The 14982-nt window shown below is 44.4% G+C and overlaps 1 protein-coding gene across 3 annotated transcripts in view; it reads right to left on the bottom strand.

Moving 5' to 3' along the window:
• Positions 1-11134, bottom strand: part of PXK (PX domain containing serine/threonine kinase like) — a 74620-nt gene extending 63486 nt beyond the window's left edge. For all 3 annotated transcript variants that reach the window (XM_047826040.1, XM_047826048.1, XM_047826055.1), the window contains exon 1: positions 10952-11134. In XM_047826040.1, coding sequence (XP_047681996.1) covers positions 10952-11053 — 102 coding nt within the window. In that variant the 5' untranslated portion in view covers positions 11054-11134. The remainder of the gene's footprint in view (positions 1-10951) is intronic.
• Between the last annotated feature and the right edge of the window lie 3848 nt (positions 11135-14982).

Below are 14982 nucleotides of genomic sequence, written 5' to 3'. Positions count from 1 at the left end.
CTAGAAAAGGTGAAACGGCAATAATGGAAAGCAGATCAGTAGCTGCCAGGAATCAGAGGAAGGATACTGACTGCAAAGAGGCATCAAGGCAATACGTGATGAATATGTTACAGTGGTTGCCTGGGTGCAGCATTGGTCCAACTTAGGAAATGAGATAAGTTAACATAAAGAGCTGACCACAGGGTTGTGCACCTAGTAAGTACTTAAACAATGCTGGTTGTTAACATGGCAAGTGCAGCTGCCTTTTCAGTACTACTCAAACTTTCTAGAACCAAACTCAGACTCATGATCTTCCTGGTAAGACTAGCTACTGTTCACTTACCGTGGACTATTTCTCTAATCATTTCTGGTGCCTCTGTTTCCCTCATGGCCTCTACCTAGTAGACCTCTCTGTTGTGTTCCTCTCTCTCTCCAGTCCTTCTCTCCCTCCTGCCACTGATCTCATGTGGCCTTTTTAACCCCACTGCTTCATTACCTCCCTGGACTCTCCTCTCCCCTTCCTTCACTCTTCTCATAGACTCCTACTCACTGCCAGCAAACTAGGCTTCCTAAAATACCTCTTCCACATGCTACAGACCTGCTCAAGTCTCTCACTGCTGTTTGGACCCCTTAGCCTAACCTCCAAGGAGCCCCACAACGGGTGCCAGTCTCCCCTTCCCATCTTTTACCCCACACCAGAATCCACCATAATAGACCCTTTGGGAATGAACAAAGGCAGGGAACGTGTCTGTCTTTCAACCTGCACCCCCAGTGCCTAGACTGGTGCCAGCAACAAGGGCCATACTTACAGCAGTATCTGCTGAATGAACTCCTGAAGTCTGCAAATACAACCTGGCCTCAGAGAACACAGCTAGTCATGCTTCAGGTTTTTCTGTGGTTTTTTTTCTTCACATTTATTCATTTTTTGAGAGAGAGCGAGCAAGAGTGGGAGAAGGGCCAAGAGAGGGAGACAGAGAATCCAAAGCAGGATCTGAGCTCGGAGCAGAGCCCAATGCAGGGCTTGAACTCACGAACAGTTGAGATCATGACCTGAGCTGAAATCAAGAGTCTGCCGCTTAACTGACTGAGCCACCCAGGCGCCCCTGCTTTAGTTTTTAAACTAAGATCTTTCTGGTGGATTAGTAACAGTTTAGAACAGGATGAACAACTAGGGTCTCTAGAAGGATTTACGTGTTAAAGGCTTCTGTGTCTAGTTCTACTTTTTTTTTTTTTTAATTTTTTTTTTCAACGTTTTTATTTATTTTTGGGACAGAGAGAGAGCATGAATGGGGGAGGGGCAGAGAGAGAGGGAGACACAGAATCGGAAACAGGCTCCAGGCTCCGAGCCATCAGCCCAGAGCCTGACGCGGGGCTCGAACTCACGGACCGCGAGATCGTGACCTGGCTGAAGTCGGACGCTTAACCGACTGCGCCACCCAGGCACCCCTAGTTCTACTTTTTAAAAAATACATCAACAAAACAATTTATTTAAATATTTTCTCCCTTTAACCCCGAACAGACTAAGAGCTTCCAAGTGTACACGCAGAAAGCATGGGGGCAGTCATAGAGATGAGTGTGTTCGTGGTTTCTTTCGTTTAGCATGGTTTGGGCCACTACATAGCTTTTTTTTTTTTTTTTTAAACTTTTTTTTTCAACGTTTTTTATTTATTTTTGGGACAGAGAGAGACAGAGCATGAACGGGGGAGGGGCAGAGAGAGAGGGAGACACAGAATCGGAAACAGGCTCCAGGCTCCGAGCCATCAGCCCAGAGCCTGACGTGGGGCTCGAACTCACGGACTGCGAGATCGTGACCTGGCTGAAGTCAGACGCTTAACCAACTGCGCCACCCAGGCGCCCCCACTACATAGCTTTTTAATTGATTTTGCTCTGAGTCATACTTGGTTTCATTTACACCTATTAATGGACCATGACTAAAGGCAGGCTTTAGGAGTGCCAATGGTAAAATATGAGTTAAGTGAGAAGTTAGTGAGAAATATGAGAAGTGAGAATCATCACAAAATTGGTGATTCTGCAAATTGTCTGAAGATGCTCATTATCAGTGCCTTAATCTATATTCACCTTATCACGATTCTCACCGCTGCTGTTTCAAAAAAAAACAGTGTAATTCAGATCACAAAATTATGTTAATTTTTAATAATGTAACGATCTGAATAAAATATATTTTTAATTCAAAATCACATCCAGAGGTTTGTTTTTTTGTTTTTTGTTTTTTACAATTCAGGATTACTGTGAAAGGAGTCTGCAAGTTCAAATGCCTGGGGAGTGCAGATTTAGAAGCCATTCTCTGGAACGCTGTGAAGCCCAAACTCCCAGGGGGACCCAAGTGGATGGAGGCACTCACACCGCACCCTCACTGCTCCCGGGCACACTGGCACTTTCAGTACCTTATGTCCCCTTCTAGCAGGAGTAAGCTCCGTGCTTCATTCATCTTTTTATCTTAATACACGACCCAGTGCCCGGCTCGCAGAAGACTCCTCGTGGGTGCTTGCTGGCATCCCCAACACCTTAGTGGCTTTCCAACAAAGAAACTGCGTGCTTCAGAGAGTGAAATGCACCCATACCTGATGTATGTGCCCACAGCCTGACTGCTGGTGCGTGGCACTTAGGGGAAAGGAAGTTGGCAGGGCTCTACAGAATATAACTGCATTTCTCAGGAAGCAGTGTTCTGAAGATGTCAGCTGCCCCCCACCCCCTCACAAATGTCAGCTGGCATGGTCACTTGGCAGAGTAAGTGGCAGGGGAAAGAACAAAGCAGAGGGCTTTCTATTTTATTTTGTCACCCCGCTGCCAAAGGTCAAATGTGTGCGCGCTGATGCTGGTGATGAACAAAAGCTGGGAAGTGAAGAGCTGAAATGGGCATTTGCCCGGGTCCCCTTCCCTTCAGGCCTGGCCTCTGGGAACACATCTGCCAGTTCAGTGGCCAGGCCCTGTGGCCTGCCCATTTGCCTCTTCCACCTCTGAACACCAGCAGCCAGCTCTGCTGCCAGGCAGCCGCCCTCAGGGGACCCAGTGCCGCATCCCCCGAGCCTGGCTATCAAAACGTGTCCCTTCAGAATGAAAAAGAAAAAAGAGGCAGGGGAGTTGCTCTTTGACACGCCACTGGTCTCTCTTGCAATTTGTTAGCAAAGGAGTCCCGGTGAACAGTGAGAAAAACTTTCAAATGAAGAATTCGCCTTTTTCCATTCAACATACTTGAGCGCCTAACAAGTACTGGTACCTAAAAACTTACTAGTGCTCTGGCAAATACAGAGGTAATACACTACATCAAAACAGCTGATACTTCAGTGCTGAGTTCTGTTCGGAATGTTCCATGTGTGAGCTCAGTGAATCCTCACAGCAGCACTGACATACTCTTCCTATCCCCACTTTACAAAGAAACAGGCTGAGGAGATAAAGCAATCTGTCCGAGGTTGTTCAGGTTTTGTCTCTTTGCTCCTGCCTTACACTTTCACATGTGTGGGAGGGAGATGATATAAACAGAAAACAAAGTAGTAAGAAATAACAGGTATGTAAAATGCTGGCACTTTGGGGACCAATAAAGCTGAATGGGCATTTCAGAGGAAGGAAGCTACAGCCCAGATAACTGCAATCATACAACAAATTCATTTATTCAACAGATATTTATTGAATGCTTACTATCTATATGCTAGGGAATGTGCTAGTTTGAAATAGAATCAAAATAACGATACATAGACACGAAAGGCTGGATTTAGAGGGAAGGAAAAAAAAAAAAAACCTCAAAGAGAAAGACATGGACAGACGCAGAACAAGCTGCCCGTCTGACCCTTACCATCTAAGGAGTGGGAAGGGGCACAGGTGTGTCCTCCTCTCACAGATGCTCAGCGGCCTAGGAGCTCCTAAGTAGGGCCTGCTCACCACTGCATCCGAGCGCTGACCACAGTGCCCATTGGAGGGCCGGAGCTCTCGAAGTACCACGAATTAACAAGCAGAAGGCTGCTAGCAGACGTGGTGACCTACATGGTCACACGCAGGGATGCCTCGAACATGGCAAGGTGTCACCCAGCCATTCCCTGTGCTCTGGTGGAACAGTGGGTACTGTCATGCCTGCCAGACCCTTGGCCTGACTAGAGGTCTGGTGTGAGCAGGCCCGCTTCAGGCTCCATTTCCCTCTGTGGGACTAAAGTGCACCAGTCACCTGTCACCTGGGGGAGGGGCAGGCTCAAAGGAAGACCTGATGAATGACGCTGCTTTCCCTTTTCACCTCTACAGGTGGTTCTGATGTTTTAGATCCAGGATTACCTCATACCAACACTCTATTCATTCCCTTTTCCCACCCTAAACCAGCCTCAACTGAACTGAGGAGAAATGACCAGTTTCTGATGAGCCACACAAAAGAAAGCAGCTTTGTTTAGATGTCATAAACAGAGAGCTGGCCAGGGCACAAACGCCCTGCTTTCCAGCACAGAGCCCTTTGCCCTTCCCTTGCGCTACTCTAATAAGTCATCTGGGCACCTACAACTAAATGCACGAGGCAAGGTGCAACCCAGAGCAATTTCTGTCACACCAGCAGGACATAATTCATCTATTGTTCTAAACCCAGGGTTCCTTAAAGCAAGGTGCAATGTTTAGATGTATGCTAATTCTCCAAGTTTGCAGCTTAGGAATTCTTACCCTAAGATTCATTGCCTAAGAGCAGGCTTCAGGCTTCAGTGAGGTTCTGGGAGGTTATCTAAGCATGTATATGCACATTTATGGAGAATTTGTCCCTCTGATAACATCGTGAAAGGAGTTAAACCCAAAGAGGTAAAGACCTTGTACTAAGAATATGTCCTCAGTTTAGCATCCTGCAATGTTATTAAGACTTCCCAGGGTGACTGCTGAACGGTTTGGGGCTTCCTTTTGGGGTAATGAAAATGTTCTAAAATTAATTATGGAGATATACAACTCTGTGAATATACTTATATTGAGTTGTGTATTCAGTGGGTAAATTGTATGGTATGTGAATTATATAAAGCAGTTACTAAAAAAAAAAGAAAATGGGGGGCTGCCTGAGTGGCTCAATCAGTTAAGCATCTGACTCATGGTTTTGGCTCAGGTCATGATCTCATGGCTCATGGATTCAAGCTCCATGTTGGGCTCTGAGCTTACAGCACGGAGCCTGCTTGGGATTCATTCTCTCTTTCTCTCTCTGCACCCCCCCCCCCTCAAAATAAATAAAATTTTAAAAAAATTGGGGCACCTGGGTGGGTCAGTTGGTTAACTGTACAACTCTTGACCTCAGCTCAGGTCTTGATCTCAGAGTCGTGAGTTTAGGCCCTGCATTGGGCCCCATGCTGAGTATGAAGCCTACTTAAAAAGAAAAAAAATTTTTTCTGGAACACTCCTGTTGCAATGGATTCCTCAAACTAACACTATGTTAATAGAAGCACCCTCTTAGCCACCAAAAAATAACTACTCGTTATTTGAAGACAACAGTAGCAGTAGCAATGCAGTTCCCCTTACTCTGTACTCTTTTAGGAAGAAGAAACACTTGATAGCTTACTCTTCAGTGGGAAATGACCAGGCTCATCCCAAATTTGGTAGTTAGCAAGATCAGCTGGAGACTAAATGGTCAATCTGCACAAATCTTCCCCTCTAGAAGTCCAAGTGTTTACCCCCAAATGCTTGCCCCTTAGTCCTTAGTCAAAAGTTTCAAGCTGAAAATGAAGGGCCCTGTCTTCTCCTCTGAAGACAGCCATACCTTAATTTCCCTTACTATGTGCATATTACGCGTGAGAGAAGTCACTGACAAGGATGACTTCCAGTTAAGGTGAAAAAGCAATGGAAAAAATCTATTACCCTCCCTTCTACAATACTCCCACACACTCAAGCACTTCTGAGTTCTAAAACCATGCTCGACCCCAGCTCTCCTGTCTCCAGGATGCCAAAAGCTAGAACATAAAGAAGTCTCATTTCATGGGAAGCTGCTTAGAAACCTCTATGAGCTTGAAAAGGAACCACTACCTGCTTGCAGTAGAAAACAGGTTTTGTTTTAGTTGGCCCAAATGAACCCATTTAGATCATCAATCAACAATCTATATTTTGGAGCACCTGGGTGGCTTAGTCGGTTGAGCGTCAAAATCTTCTTGGTCTTGGCTTAAGCCATGATCTCATGGTTTCATGAGTTCGAGCCCTGCATCAGGCTCTGTGCTGACAGCATGGAGCCTGCTTGGAATCATCTCCTTCTCTCTCTGACCCTCCCCTGCTTGCTCTCTGTATCTTTCTCAAAATAAGTAAAAATAAACTTAGAAAAAAGAAAACAAAAAAATCTATTATTTTGAACTCTTTTTTAAATGTTTTTATTATTTATCTTTGAGAGAGAGAGAGAGAGAGACAGAGCCTGAGTGGGGAGGGGCAGAGAGAGAGGGAGACACAGAATCAGAAGCAGACTCCTGGCTCTGAGCTGGTCAGCACAGAACCCAACATGGGGCTCGAACCCAAAACCACAGAATCATGACCTGAGCCGAAGTTGGACGCTTAACCGACTGAGCTACCCAGAGGCCTCTTTATTTTGAACAATCTTAAGATCACAATTCACATGGAAGCTGTGTACACAGGGGTGGATAGTTACAATAATCCCCTAAGGAACAAAACACATAAGCTCTTTTCTCATAAAATAAATTTCAGCCCCAGAATCCTATGTTTCTTCCAAATAACTATAGCTGGCTTCTTATTTGTATTCCTACTACAAGAAATCTTGCTAGGGGGATAATTCTCAAAAGAGATGATAAATGGGGATTAAGTATTACCAGCCCCTAAATCACGCTGCAAAAAATTGACTTCTTCAATAGGAACAGTTTACTTACAATCTCTAAATTAACTAATTACCATTATCTAAAAGGTTCCAACTCAGACTTTTGCAACTGCATCTATCACAAGTTTCAAAGACAAGTGGTGAAAAATATATAACCAAGTAGAAGACAAGTGATTAGATTCCAAGAAAATAACTCTTATTATCTTATTATAATATGAAAAGGTGCTACAAGTTAACTACCATGTAGTCTGCATTTACCTATGCGAGTACCTTCAAGGAATTTTTAAGTATTCAGTATAACTTGGAATTGTAAAGAAACATCCAAATAGTATTCCAAAAGGAAGCCCAGATAGATCCTGATACTGAGCACTGGACTGCCTTAAAATGTCAAGCTCAGAAAGCAATGAGGTCTGCTAATTTGGCATCACATTTGAATAGGTATTCTGATGATGTATGAATAGAGTTTAAAAGACTATAAAATAGGTCACTGCTTAAAAAGCTGAGGCTCAATAATGCAAGTCACAAAAGGAACTTCAAAACCATCTGTGTTATGACTCTGACTTGTCTATACCTTGGAAAACGGAAGACCTCAGAATCCTATAGAACAAAAGCTCCGTGAAAGCAGGAGCTGTCTAGCTGAACACCAGATCTCCAGCATGTGCCTGGCACGCAGTAGGCACTCAGCACATTTTTGTTGTATTAATGAGTACTGTTGAATAAATAAACTCTTCAGGAATAGTTTCCAAAAGTCAAAGGGTCAAGGAGAGTAAAGATTCTCAGTAAAGAGCTCAACATGTAATATTATCTTTCCCACAGGTTTTTTAAAATGTTATGCCTCAAATATCACTAAAATTATCTTTTGTTTCTGAAGAACAAAGTGCACCAACTGTGGAGGAAATGGGCCCTGATTCAGATGAACCTCACAGAGAGTATTTTAAAAGGAGAAAACTGAGATGACGCACTATCACACTACAGCATATTGACCAGCATATTTGATAACAACCCTCTCCAAAACTGTCGGGTTCCTCTGGTTTCTATTTCAGCTAGGTAAGCAGTTTTTCAGTCCATTGATTTTAAAAGTTTTCCCTTTCCCATAGCCAAGAACTTCTACATTTCCCTTGTCTTCTCTTAGTCCCTGCAAACTTTCCCATAATTCACCTGTGTGGCTTTTTATTCGAATTCCTTTTGTTTGGAAAATCCTTCCCTTTCCTCCTATCCCAGGCGGAAAGCATCCTCCCTAAGTAAAACCCCTTCTGATTTTATGTAAGTTTCATTTCCTTGCAGCAGAGGCCTGGTCTATTTCCTGAAGCCAAATTCATTGTGCTCCATAAAAGTGAAGATAAAATCATTCAAACCACAGTCAGGAACAGAATCATCTACCAGTCTGTGGTGCCCTTTCTGCCAATTTCTCATCCCAATATGACTTTCTGATGGTGACCTTGTGTTCCTTTCATCCTGGCATCTCTATTTTCTAATCCACAGAATTTTCCCCTCCCAAGTCCATAAATTTTAAATCATATGCAACCTAAAATTTTCTGCTATAAATTCTGTTTCCCAAAGTTAAACAACCTTGATAAATGAAAGGAACTATGGACAGAAATTAGCTGATTTACAACAATAACATTTTAATGTGTTTAACCCTTTGGATATTATTTTGCCAAGGAGTAAATAGACAGAAGAAAAGAAATGCACAAATACTTCATAAAAACTATTTCATTTAATCTTTGTAATAACCTTGGAAGGCAGGCAGAACAGGCATTTATTACCCCCTTTAGAACAATAAACTAAACATCAAGAAGTTTACTTTTCTGACTTGCCCAACCAGTGTCACAGACCAACTAGTATCTGCCCAAAACCATATTAAGGTCTTGCCTCTTCCAACTCAAAGGCCATCTACTATATACTCTCTGTGTGTTTCTATCCTACAGCCAAGGAGCTACTTCCTAGATATTCAGCATTTCAAAGAGAGGATAGCCCTCTGGCTTCTGGGACACCATCTCCCTTCAGCTAACAAGCAGGAAAGCCACCTTCAACTTTCCCAATAGAAAACAATGCTCTTTTCTCTCATATACCACCATTAACAACTACTTTCCAACATAATTTCCAACAGTTCCTGCTTTAAAGGGCCTTACTCATAATGATCCAGAAAGTCTGCATCAGCATATGATTTTCTCAATAAAGTTCAGGGCTGATGCAACATTTCTCAGTCTGCAATTCTACAGCTAAAAGGACAAGAACACAGAACAGTCAAAAATTACGCAAGACAATGTTACAGTTTTTTTTTACTCCACCACATCTGCCTCTATGGGTCTCCTGTGAGTCATTGTCTTTTGTGTTCAGTCATCATTATAGGAACTCCCATTCTCTAAATTATTTTATTTCTTAAAGCAAAGCTCTGCAATAAAAATGGAATCCTATTACATCTTTCACCTTGCTGAAGCACTGACCCCTTAACTTAGCACCTCAGATGCCATGTTGTTCCAATTTTCACCACTAGCATTTTACACAAACAAAAAAGAGGCAAAGTAATGTTGCAATTCATTTATTTATCCATTCAACAAACACATACGAAATCCTATCAGACACCGGGGACTGGGACCCAAAAATAAGCAAGTATCCCTCCTCTCATAACCTGGAGGAGAGGAAAACTAAAAAAGTAATTACAGAATAAACTGATCTAGGGTAAGGTGTAGGGGAGCACAGGGCTTGGGGCAGTGGCCCTCATGGAATGCTTCCTGGAAGAAGTGATCTGTGAGCATTTATATAAGCATCTCTTTACTTTCAGCACAAAATAAACATAAAACACTAACCCTACTCCCTGAAAGTTTATAAGCTTTACTTGCCAAGAGTCAAGTGAAAAACCTAATTTAATAGCATAATTTATTCTTGACTACTTGCCCTAAATTTCCACCCTTAACCTATACTCCCTTCAGCATAAATTACAGAGGGTACAAATTCTGACCTATACAGTGCCTTCTCACAAGTCTGTAAAACAGGATTAAAGATATGCACAACAAAATAAAACACACTTTTTAAAACTACAACCATTTCACTAACTGGAAATAAACACTTTGAACAATCCAAACCCTACAAAGCATGGCTGTCAGAAGAGGAAACTGAGGTTCAAAAAGTCCCACTTTAATACAACAGAATAAAAGATCTCTTTGAAGTCACCAGAACAGCTTGAACAAAAAGAGAAACAGAAGGCTATTGTGGGGCTTTAGCCTCCAGATGATGAACCCCAAACACACTGCAATGGTAAACAAACAAGCCTCTGAGCCGGAATCTGATTTGGTGACCCGACAAAACCATTACAATTTAAGGAATCTCTCTCTCCCCATTATTCCCCAAAGTTCCACTGGCTAGCAGCTCGTTTTCTTGCTGGTTCCTAGGTTTATTGCTTGTAAATTATAATGCAGTATGCTTTTCAAAAAAAAGGTACAGGCAAATGAAAACAACCCTGGTTTTAAAGACCTATAAAAGACAGAATATGTAACAGAAATAGTGTTTACTATGAGGACCTATTACTCCTTTATGCCACTCCAGTGGATTTTAAATTCAAACGAATGCTACCACTGCCCACTAAAGAGCAGGTTACAGGAGGGAAGCAGCACACTCGTACACCTGCCTCAGCAGGACCCCAGACTGCCTCTCTCACCATTTCCCGGTGCTTAGGCCAAGTAGCTGCCTAGAAACTGGGGCTGCAGACGCCAACCACTTATATTCTGCTATCCCAACAAGTAGGCTCTAAAGTCATACTTCCATTTGGTCAGGCACATACATCCTCATCCTCACCACTCAGATCCCCAGCTGAAGCCAGAGAAACTCAGCGGCCCCATGGAGAAGGCTGGCGGCGGGCAGAAGTGGAAGAGAGGGTCCCGAGTGATCCCTTTACTCCGCCAGTCCAAGGTGGGCCCGGTAATCCAACACCTACAACTCGGAGCGGCACCGCCGAGCCCCTCGTCCAGCTTGGCCCAGGGGGTGCGATCCCCCACCCGAGACCCCAGCAGACCTCAGAGTTCACCTGGGCCCCGGGGCCCCTGACCCAGAACCGCCGCCACGCCACTGCCCTCCTGGCCTGGGCCGCCGACCCCTGGCCCCGGTCCCCGCCCGGGAGACCCTGTCCGGCCCGCGCCCGAAGCCCTCTCGCGGCCCGGGGCCGCCCCGCGCCGCCCGCCCAACCGGCGGGCCGCGCACCGTGTGGGACTGCAGGCTCTGGCTCGCCTCGATGGCTGCTGTCAGCGGCACCGTGTCGTCCAGCAGCACCTTGCCGGCCGGCGGCTTCTCCATGAAGGCCATCCCGGGACGCTCGTCCGCCACCACCTCGACACCAGGGGCAGGAACCAGAGGCGCCGACTCCCGCCGCCCGCCCGGCTCCGCCGCCGCCGCCGCCGCCGCCGCCGCCGCTGTCAACACGCGCCGCCCCACGCGCCGCCGCCACCCGCCGCGCCCGCGGGGTCCTAGCGCCGGCCTCCCCGCCGCCGCTGTCAACACCGGCCGCCCTTCTCGCCACCGCCTCCCGCGGGGTCCTAGCGCCAACCTACCACAGTCACCTCTGCCCTCGACCCCTGTTTTTCAAGCTCCGCGCATCCGCTCGCGGACCCAGTACCCTTAGCACCGACCTCAGACCCTGGACATTCCACCCCTAAGCCATCACCTCCGGAGATCCTCAGATCCGAAGACACCGCGTCCTGAGCCCTGCGATCCAGGAACCCTCAGGCCAAAGATTGCCAAACCATGCCTGGCAGTGTTGGGCTTCTCACTTTAGGGCCTCAGAAGCTGGGAATGCCAGACTTGAGATCTTTAGAGCTGTACCTCTCCCACCCAGGCCTCCCGGGCTCAAGTATCCTAGGATCCAGAAAAGGGGCCTCAGGGTGAGCCCCTCAGTCGGAGCCCTACAGATCCAGAAACCCAGAAAATCCAGGTTTTACTGAACCTATCCTAGCTTTTCAGACCCAAGAACCTAAGAGCTGGGTCCTCAGAATTGGACCCCACAATTGGAGCCTTTGGACTCCAGGACCCTCAGACCTGAGCTCTTTGAACTGGGGATCCTAAAAACTGGGCCTCCATCCAGGACTCCAACCTCCACCTTTGTCCCCAGCCACAAAGCCTTATCAAAAAGAAAACCATAGGCCCCTAATGGAGTCACTTATGCTAAACCACATCCCCAAACCCAGGGCTAACCCCCCAACCTAACTGCACTTTCAACCTCCCCCAGAAATGTAGTTTTAACCCGTCAGTCAGGAATTTTCTGGCCAGCACCAGTGAAGTAATCTGTCACACAGACCTAATCCATCCCCCCAAAGGAAGATAAGGTAATTTGCATAAGACCCCCTGCTCTTCCTCTAAGGGAAAGTCACCTTACTGAAATAATCCTTTCTTTTGCTAATAACCTTCCTGCCCCACCATCCTTCCTATAAAAACCATCCATTTTGTACAATTCCTGAGAGCCTCTTTCTACTTACTAGATGAGATGCTGCATGATTCATGAATCACTTAATAATGCCTATTAGCACTTCAAATTTACTTGGCTGAATTTTGGCTTTGTAGCAGCCTTCAACCCTGAGAACCCTCAACCAAGATGCTGTAGACTTGGGGTTTTCAGTGCCACTGTACTGGCTCCAAGAACCTCAAACCCAGAGCCAGAGAACTTTGAGATCAACTTTTCAGCTCCAAATTAGTCTCCACAGTCTTTCTGAACCCTAGACCACAATTCTGGCACTCCCCCCCCCCCCCACTTCCCCCACCCGGAAATCCCACCCACACTGCTCTTTCCCAGGGCTGCATCCCCAGACAGTGGAGACAGACATGGAACCAGATGACCAGGATCTCCAGGGCTCTGGTATTTACCAGCTGTGTGACCTTGAATAAGTTACCCAACCTCTCTGTGCCTCAGCTCCCTATCTGCAAAATGGAGATAATAATACCTGTATGGAAAGGTTGGGATGTGGAATGCAGTAAGACAGGATGGGGCTTGGCACATTTTGCTCAACGATATTAGTTAACTTCCTTCCCCTACAGTTCACAGAATGGGGAGTTTCTAACTCTTAAATTTGCCTCCCCTACATTTCTATATTTCAGACAAGAACTTAAAAGTTCTTGGTAACACCACCACCACCATACCACCACCACAATGGGACATGACAGCAAAGGCCTCCACAGTATCTAAAGAATACCCTCTCCAAATCTTGAGCTTATAGAGATTGTTGGGCAAGTAGCCACGACAGACTGAACATGTGAAAAGGGAAAAAAGAACTTCATGATTCGGTCCTAATATAATCAGAATTCTTCCTGCATTCCATTTTTGTCTCAGCGTGTTTAAAAGCAGCAGTCTATTAAAAGGCAACCAGATATGATTTAGGGATGAGTCAACTTTTTAGTTCCACTTTTTTTTTTTTTTAAGGTAAATGGATTATTTCATTGCCAGAATCACAGAAACCAAAATTCTGCTTTAATCATTATTCCTGTCATGATGTGGACCGACTAAGACAAGACTCTTCTCAAATAATGCTGGTCGGAGCATAAATCGGTCCGACCTTTCTGAAAGGCATTTATCCATTCAACAATAATTTATGGAGTACTTACCATGTAATAGGTACCTTACCTGGTGGAAGGGGCTAGAATTTGACAATACATATCAAGGGCTTTAAAAAAGTTCTCACTCAGTAATTACACCTTTAAGAGGGTATCCTAAGGAAATAATCAAGAGATCAGTGAAAATAAATAGCAAGAAAGGATAAATACCTAACAATAACGAATTGGACAAATCATGGTACAATCATAAATAGAATATTTTGCAATGATTAAAAATCAGATTATCAAAGGCTTTTAATGATGTTGGGAAGTGATCTTCATGCGATAGTAAGTGAAAAAAAATATGTATTTTTTGTATGATCCCAATTTTAAAAAATGCTTATATAGAAAAATAACAAGGGAACAAAATATGAACTGAGGGCTCTAGGGAAGTGGGATCATGATGCCTTCCATTTTATGCTTTTCTGTTTTTTTTCAAAATGTCTCTAATGAAGGTATTTTACTTGTATGATCACGAAAAAAAAATATTCAGCTGAATTGCAGAGGTTGTAAAATAACAACTTTGTCTAAGTTTTCCTCACTAGGAAAAGGAAACTGAAACAAGAAATCAGATATTTGATGGAATGAAGCCAGAGACTCTCAGTCAGACTTTCCCTTTCTCTGGAAATTCTTGCCTGAAGTAAGCCCCTCAGAATAAATACTATGGTGAGCTTTATAATTTCATTTTCATCTGCCCATATCAGTACCTTGTCAGTGATCCCCTGAGGATCCTAGACATAAGTGGGTCCCTATTGTCTGGAAACCAGGCCCCAAACCCTGTGACAGCTTTTGGAGTGGCTCAGGCTGAATGTGGGGAAACCTTTCCCAGGCCAGGGCTGATCTAAATCAAACCAGCTTCGCTTCTGGTCTCAGGCCAGGTAAAGCTAGTGACTTCTGTGGTACCTTGGTTTTTGCCCCATGCACAACTACTCAGGCTAGCAGGGAAAGAAATGAGGATGCTTTACTGAGGATGCTTCTAGACCTGGCAACTGCTCTACAATCAAATCATAGAAGCTTGTGAAAAACTCAGTGCTTCTTAAGCAGCATTGCCTCCCAACTCAAAATTATTGCATTTCTTTGAATATTGATGACCTGTATAAAAAACAACAAAATTTGATCAAACTCAGATAGGATCATTTTTATTTCCCTTACGTGTTGATATTTTCCATCACATCATGGAGGAATTTTGCCCAGGGTTTAGAAGGTCATATGAACTGTTACAGCTAAAAGCCACCCTGGAAATTGATTGTGGCCTAGAAATTGCCTGTTTGTGGTGCCTCCTATTAATCCTGTTCTATTTACATAGTGTCAACATTAGTTTTGGGTTTTCTTATGATTTTGAACTTAAATGGTTTCTTCTAGTTGATTTTGCCCCAACCCAAAATTTCTCTGAAGATGTTGAGAATTCTTGTGTCTGCTGTGTTTGTAATCCAAATGAAGGCAAGCCAAGAACAAAGAAAGTGAAACATCTGGGACCCTGGAGATACTGAAGTGCAGCCCAAGAGTAATTTCACAGCACTCCCATTCTGCTCAGAAAGAGCTGGTTAATAAATTATGCCAACACATGAGGCATTCAGAGTGCTACAGCTGCTCAGAGTGACAGTCAACCCTTGGTAGAGTAAGTTTTAATATAAAAACTTAGTAGATACAATTTA

The sequence above is a fragment of the Prionailurus viverrinus genome, chromosome A2 (assembly GCF_022837055.1).
Source record: "Prionailurus viverrinus isolate Anna chromosome A2, UM_Priviv_1.0, whole genome shotgun sequence".
Classification (NCBI taxonomy): domain Eukaryota; kingdom Metazoa; phylum Chordata; class Mammalia; order Carnivora; family Felidae; genus Prionailurus; species Prionailurus viverrinus.
Note: the sequence above shows the minus strand (reverse complement) of the source record. Positions and strands in the feature narration are given on the sequence as shown.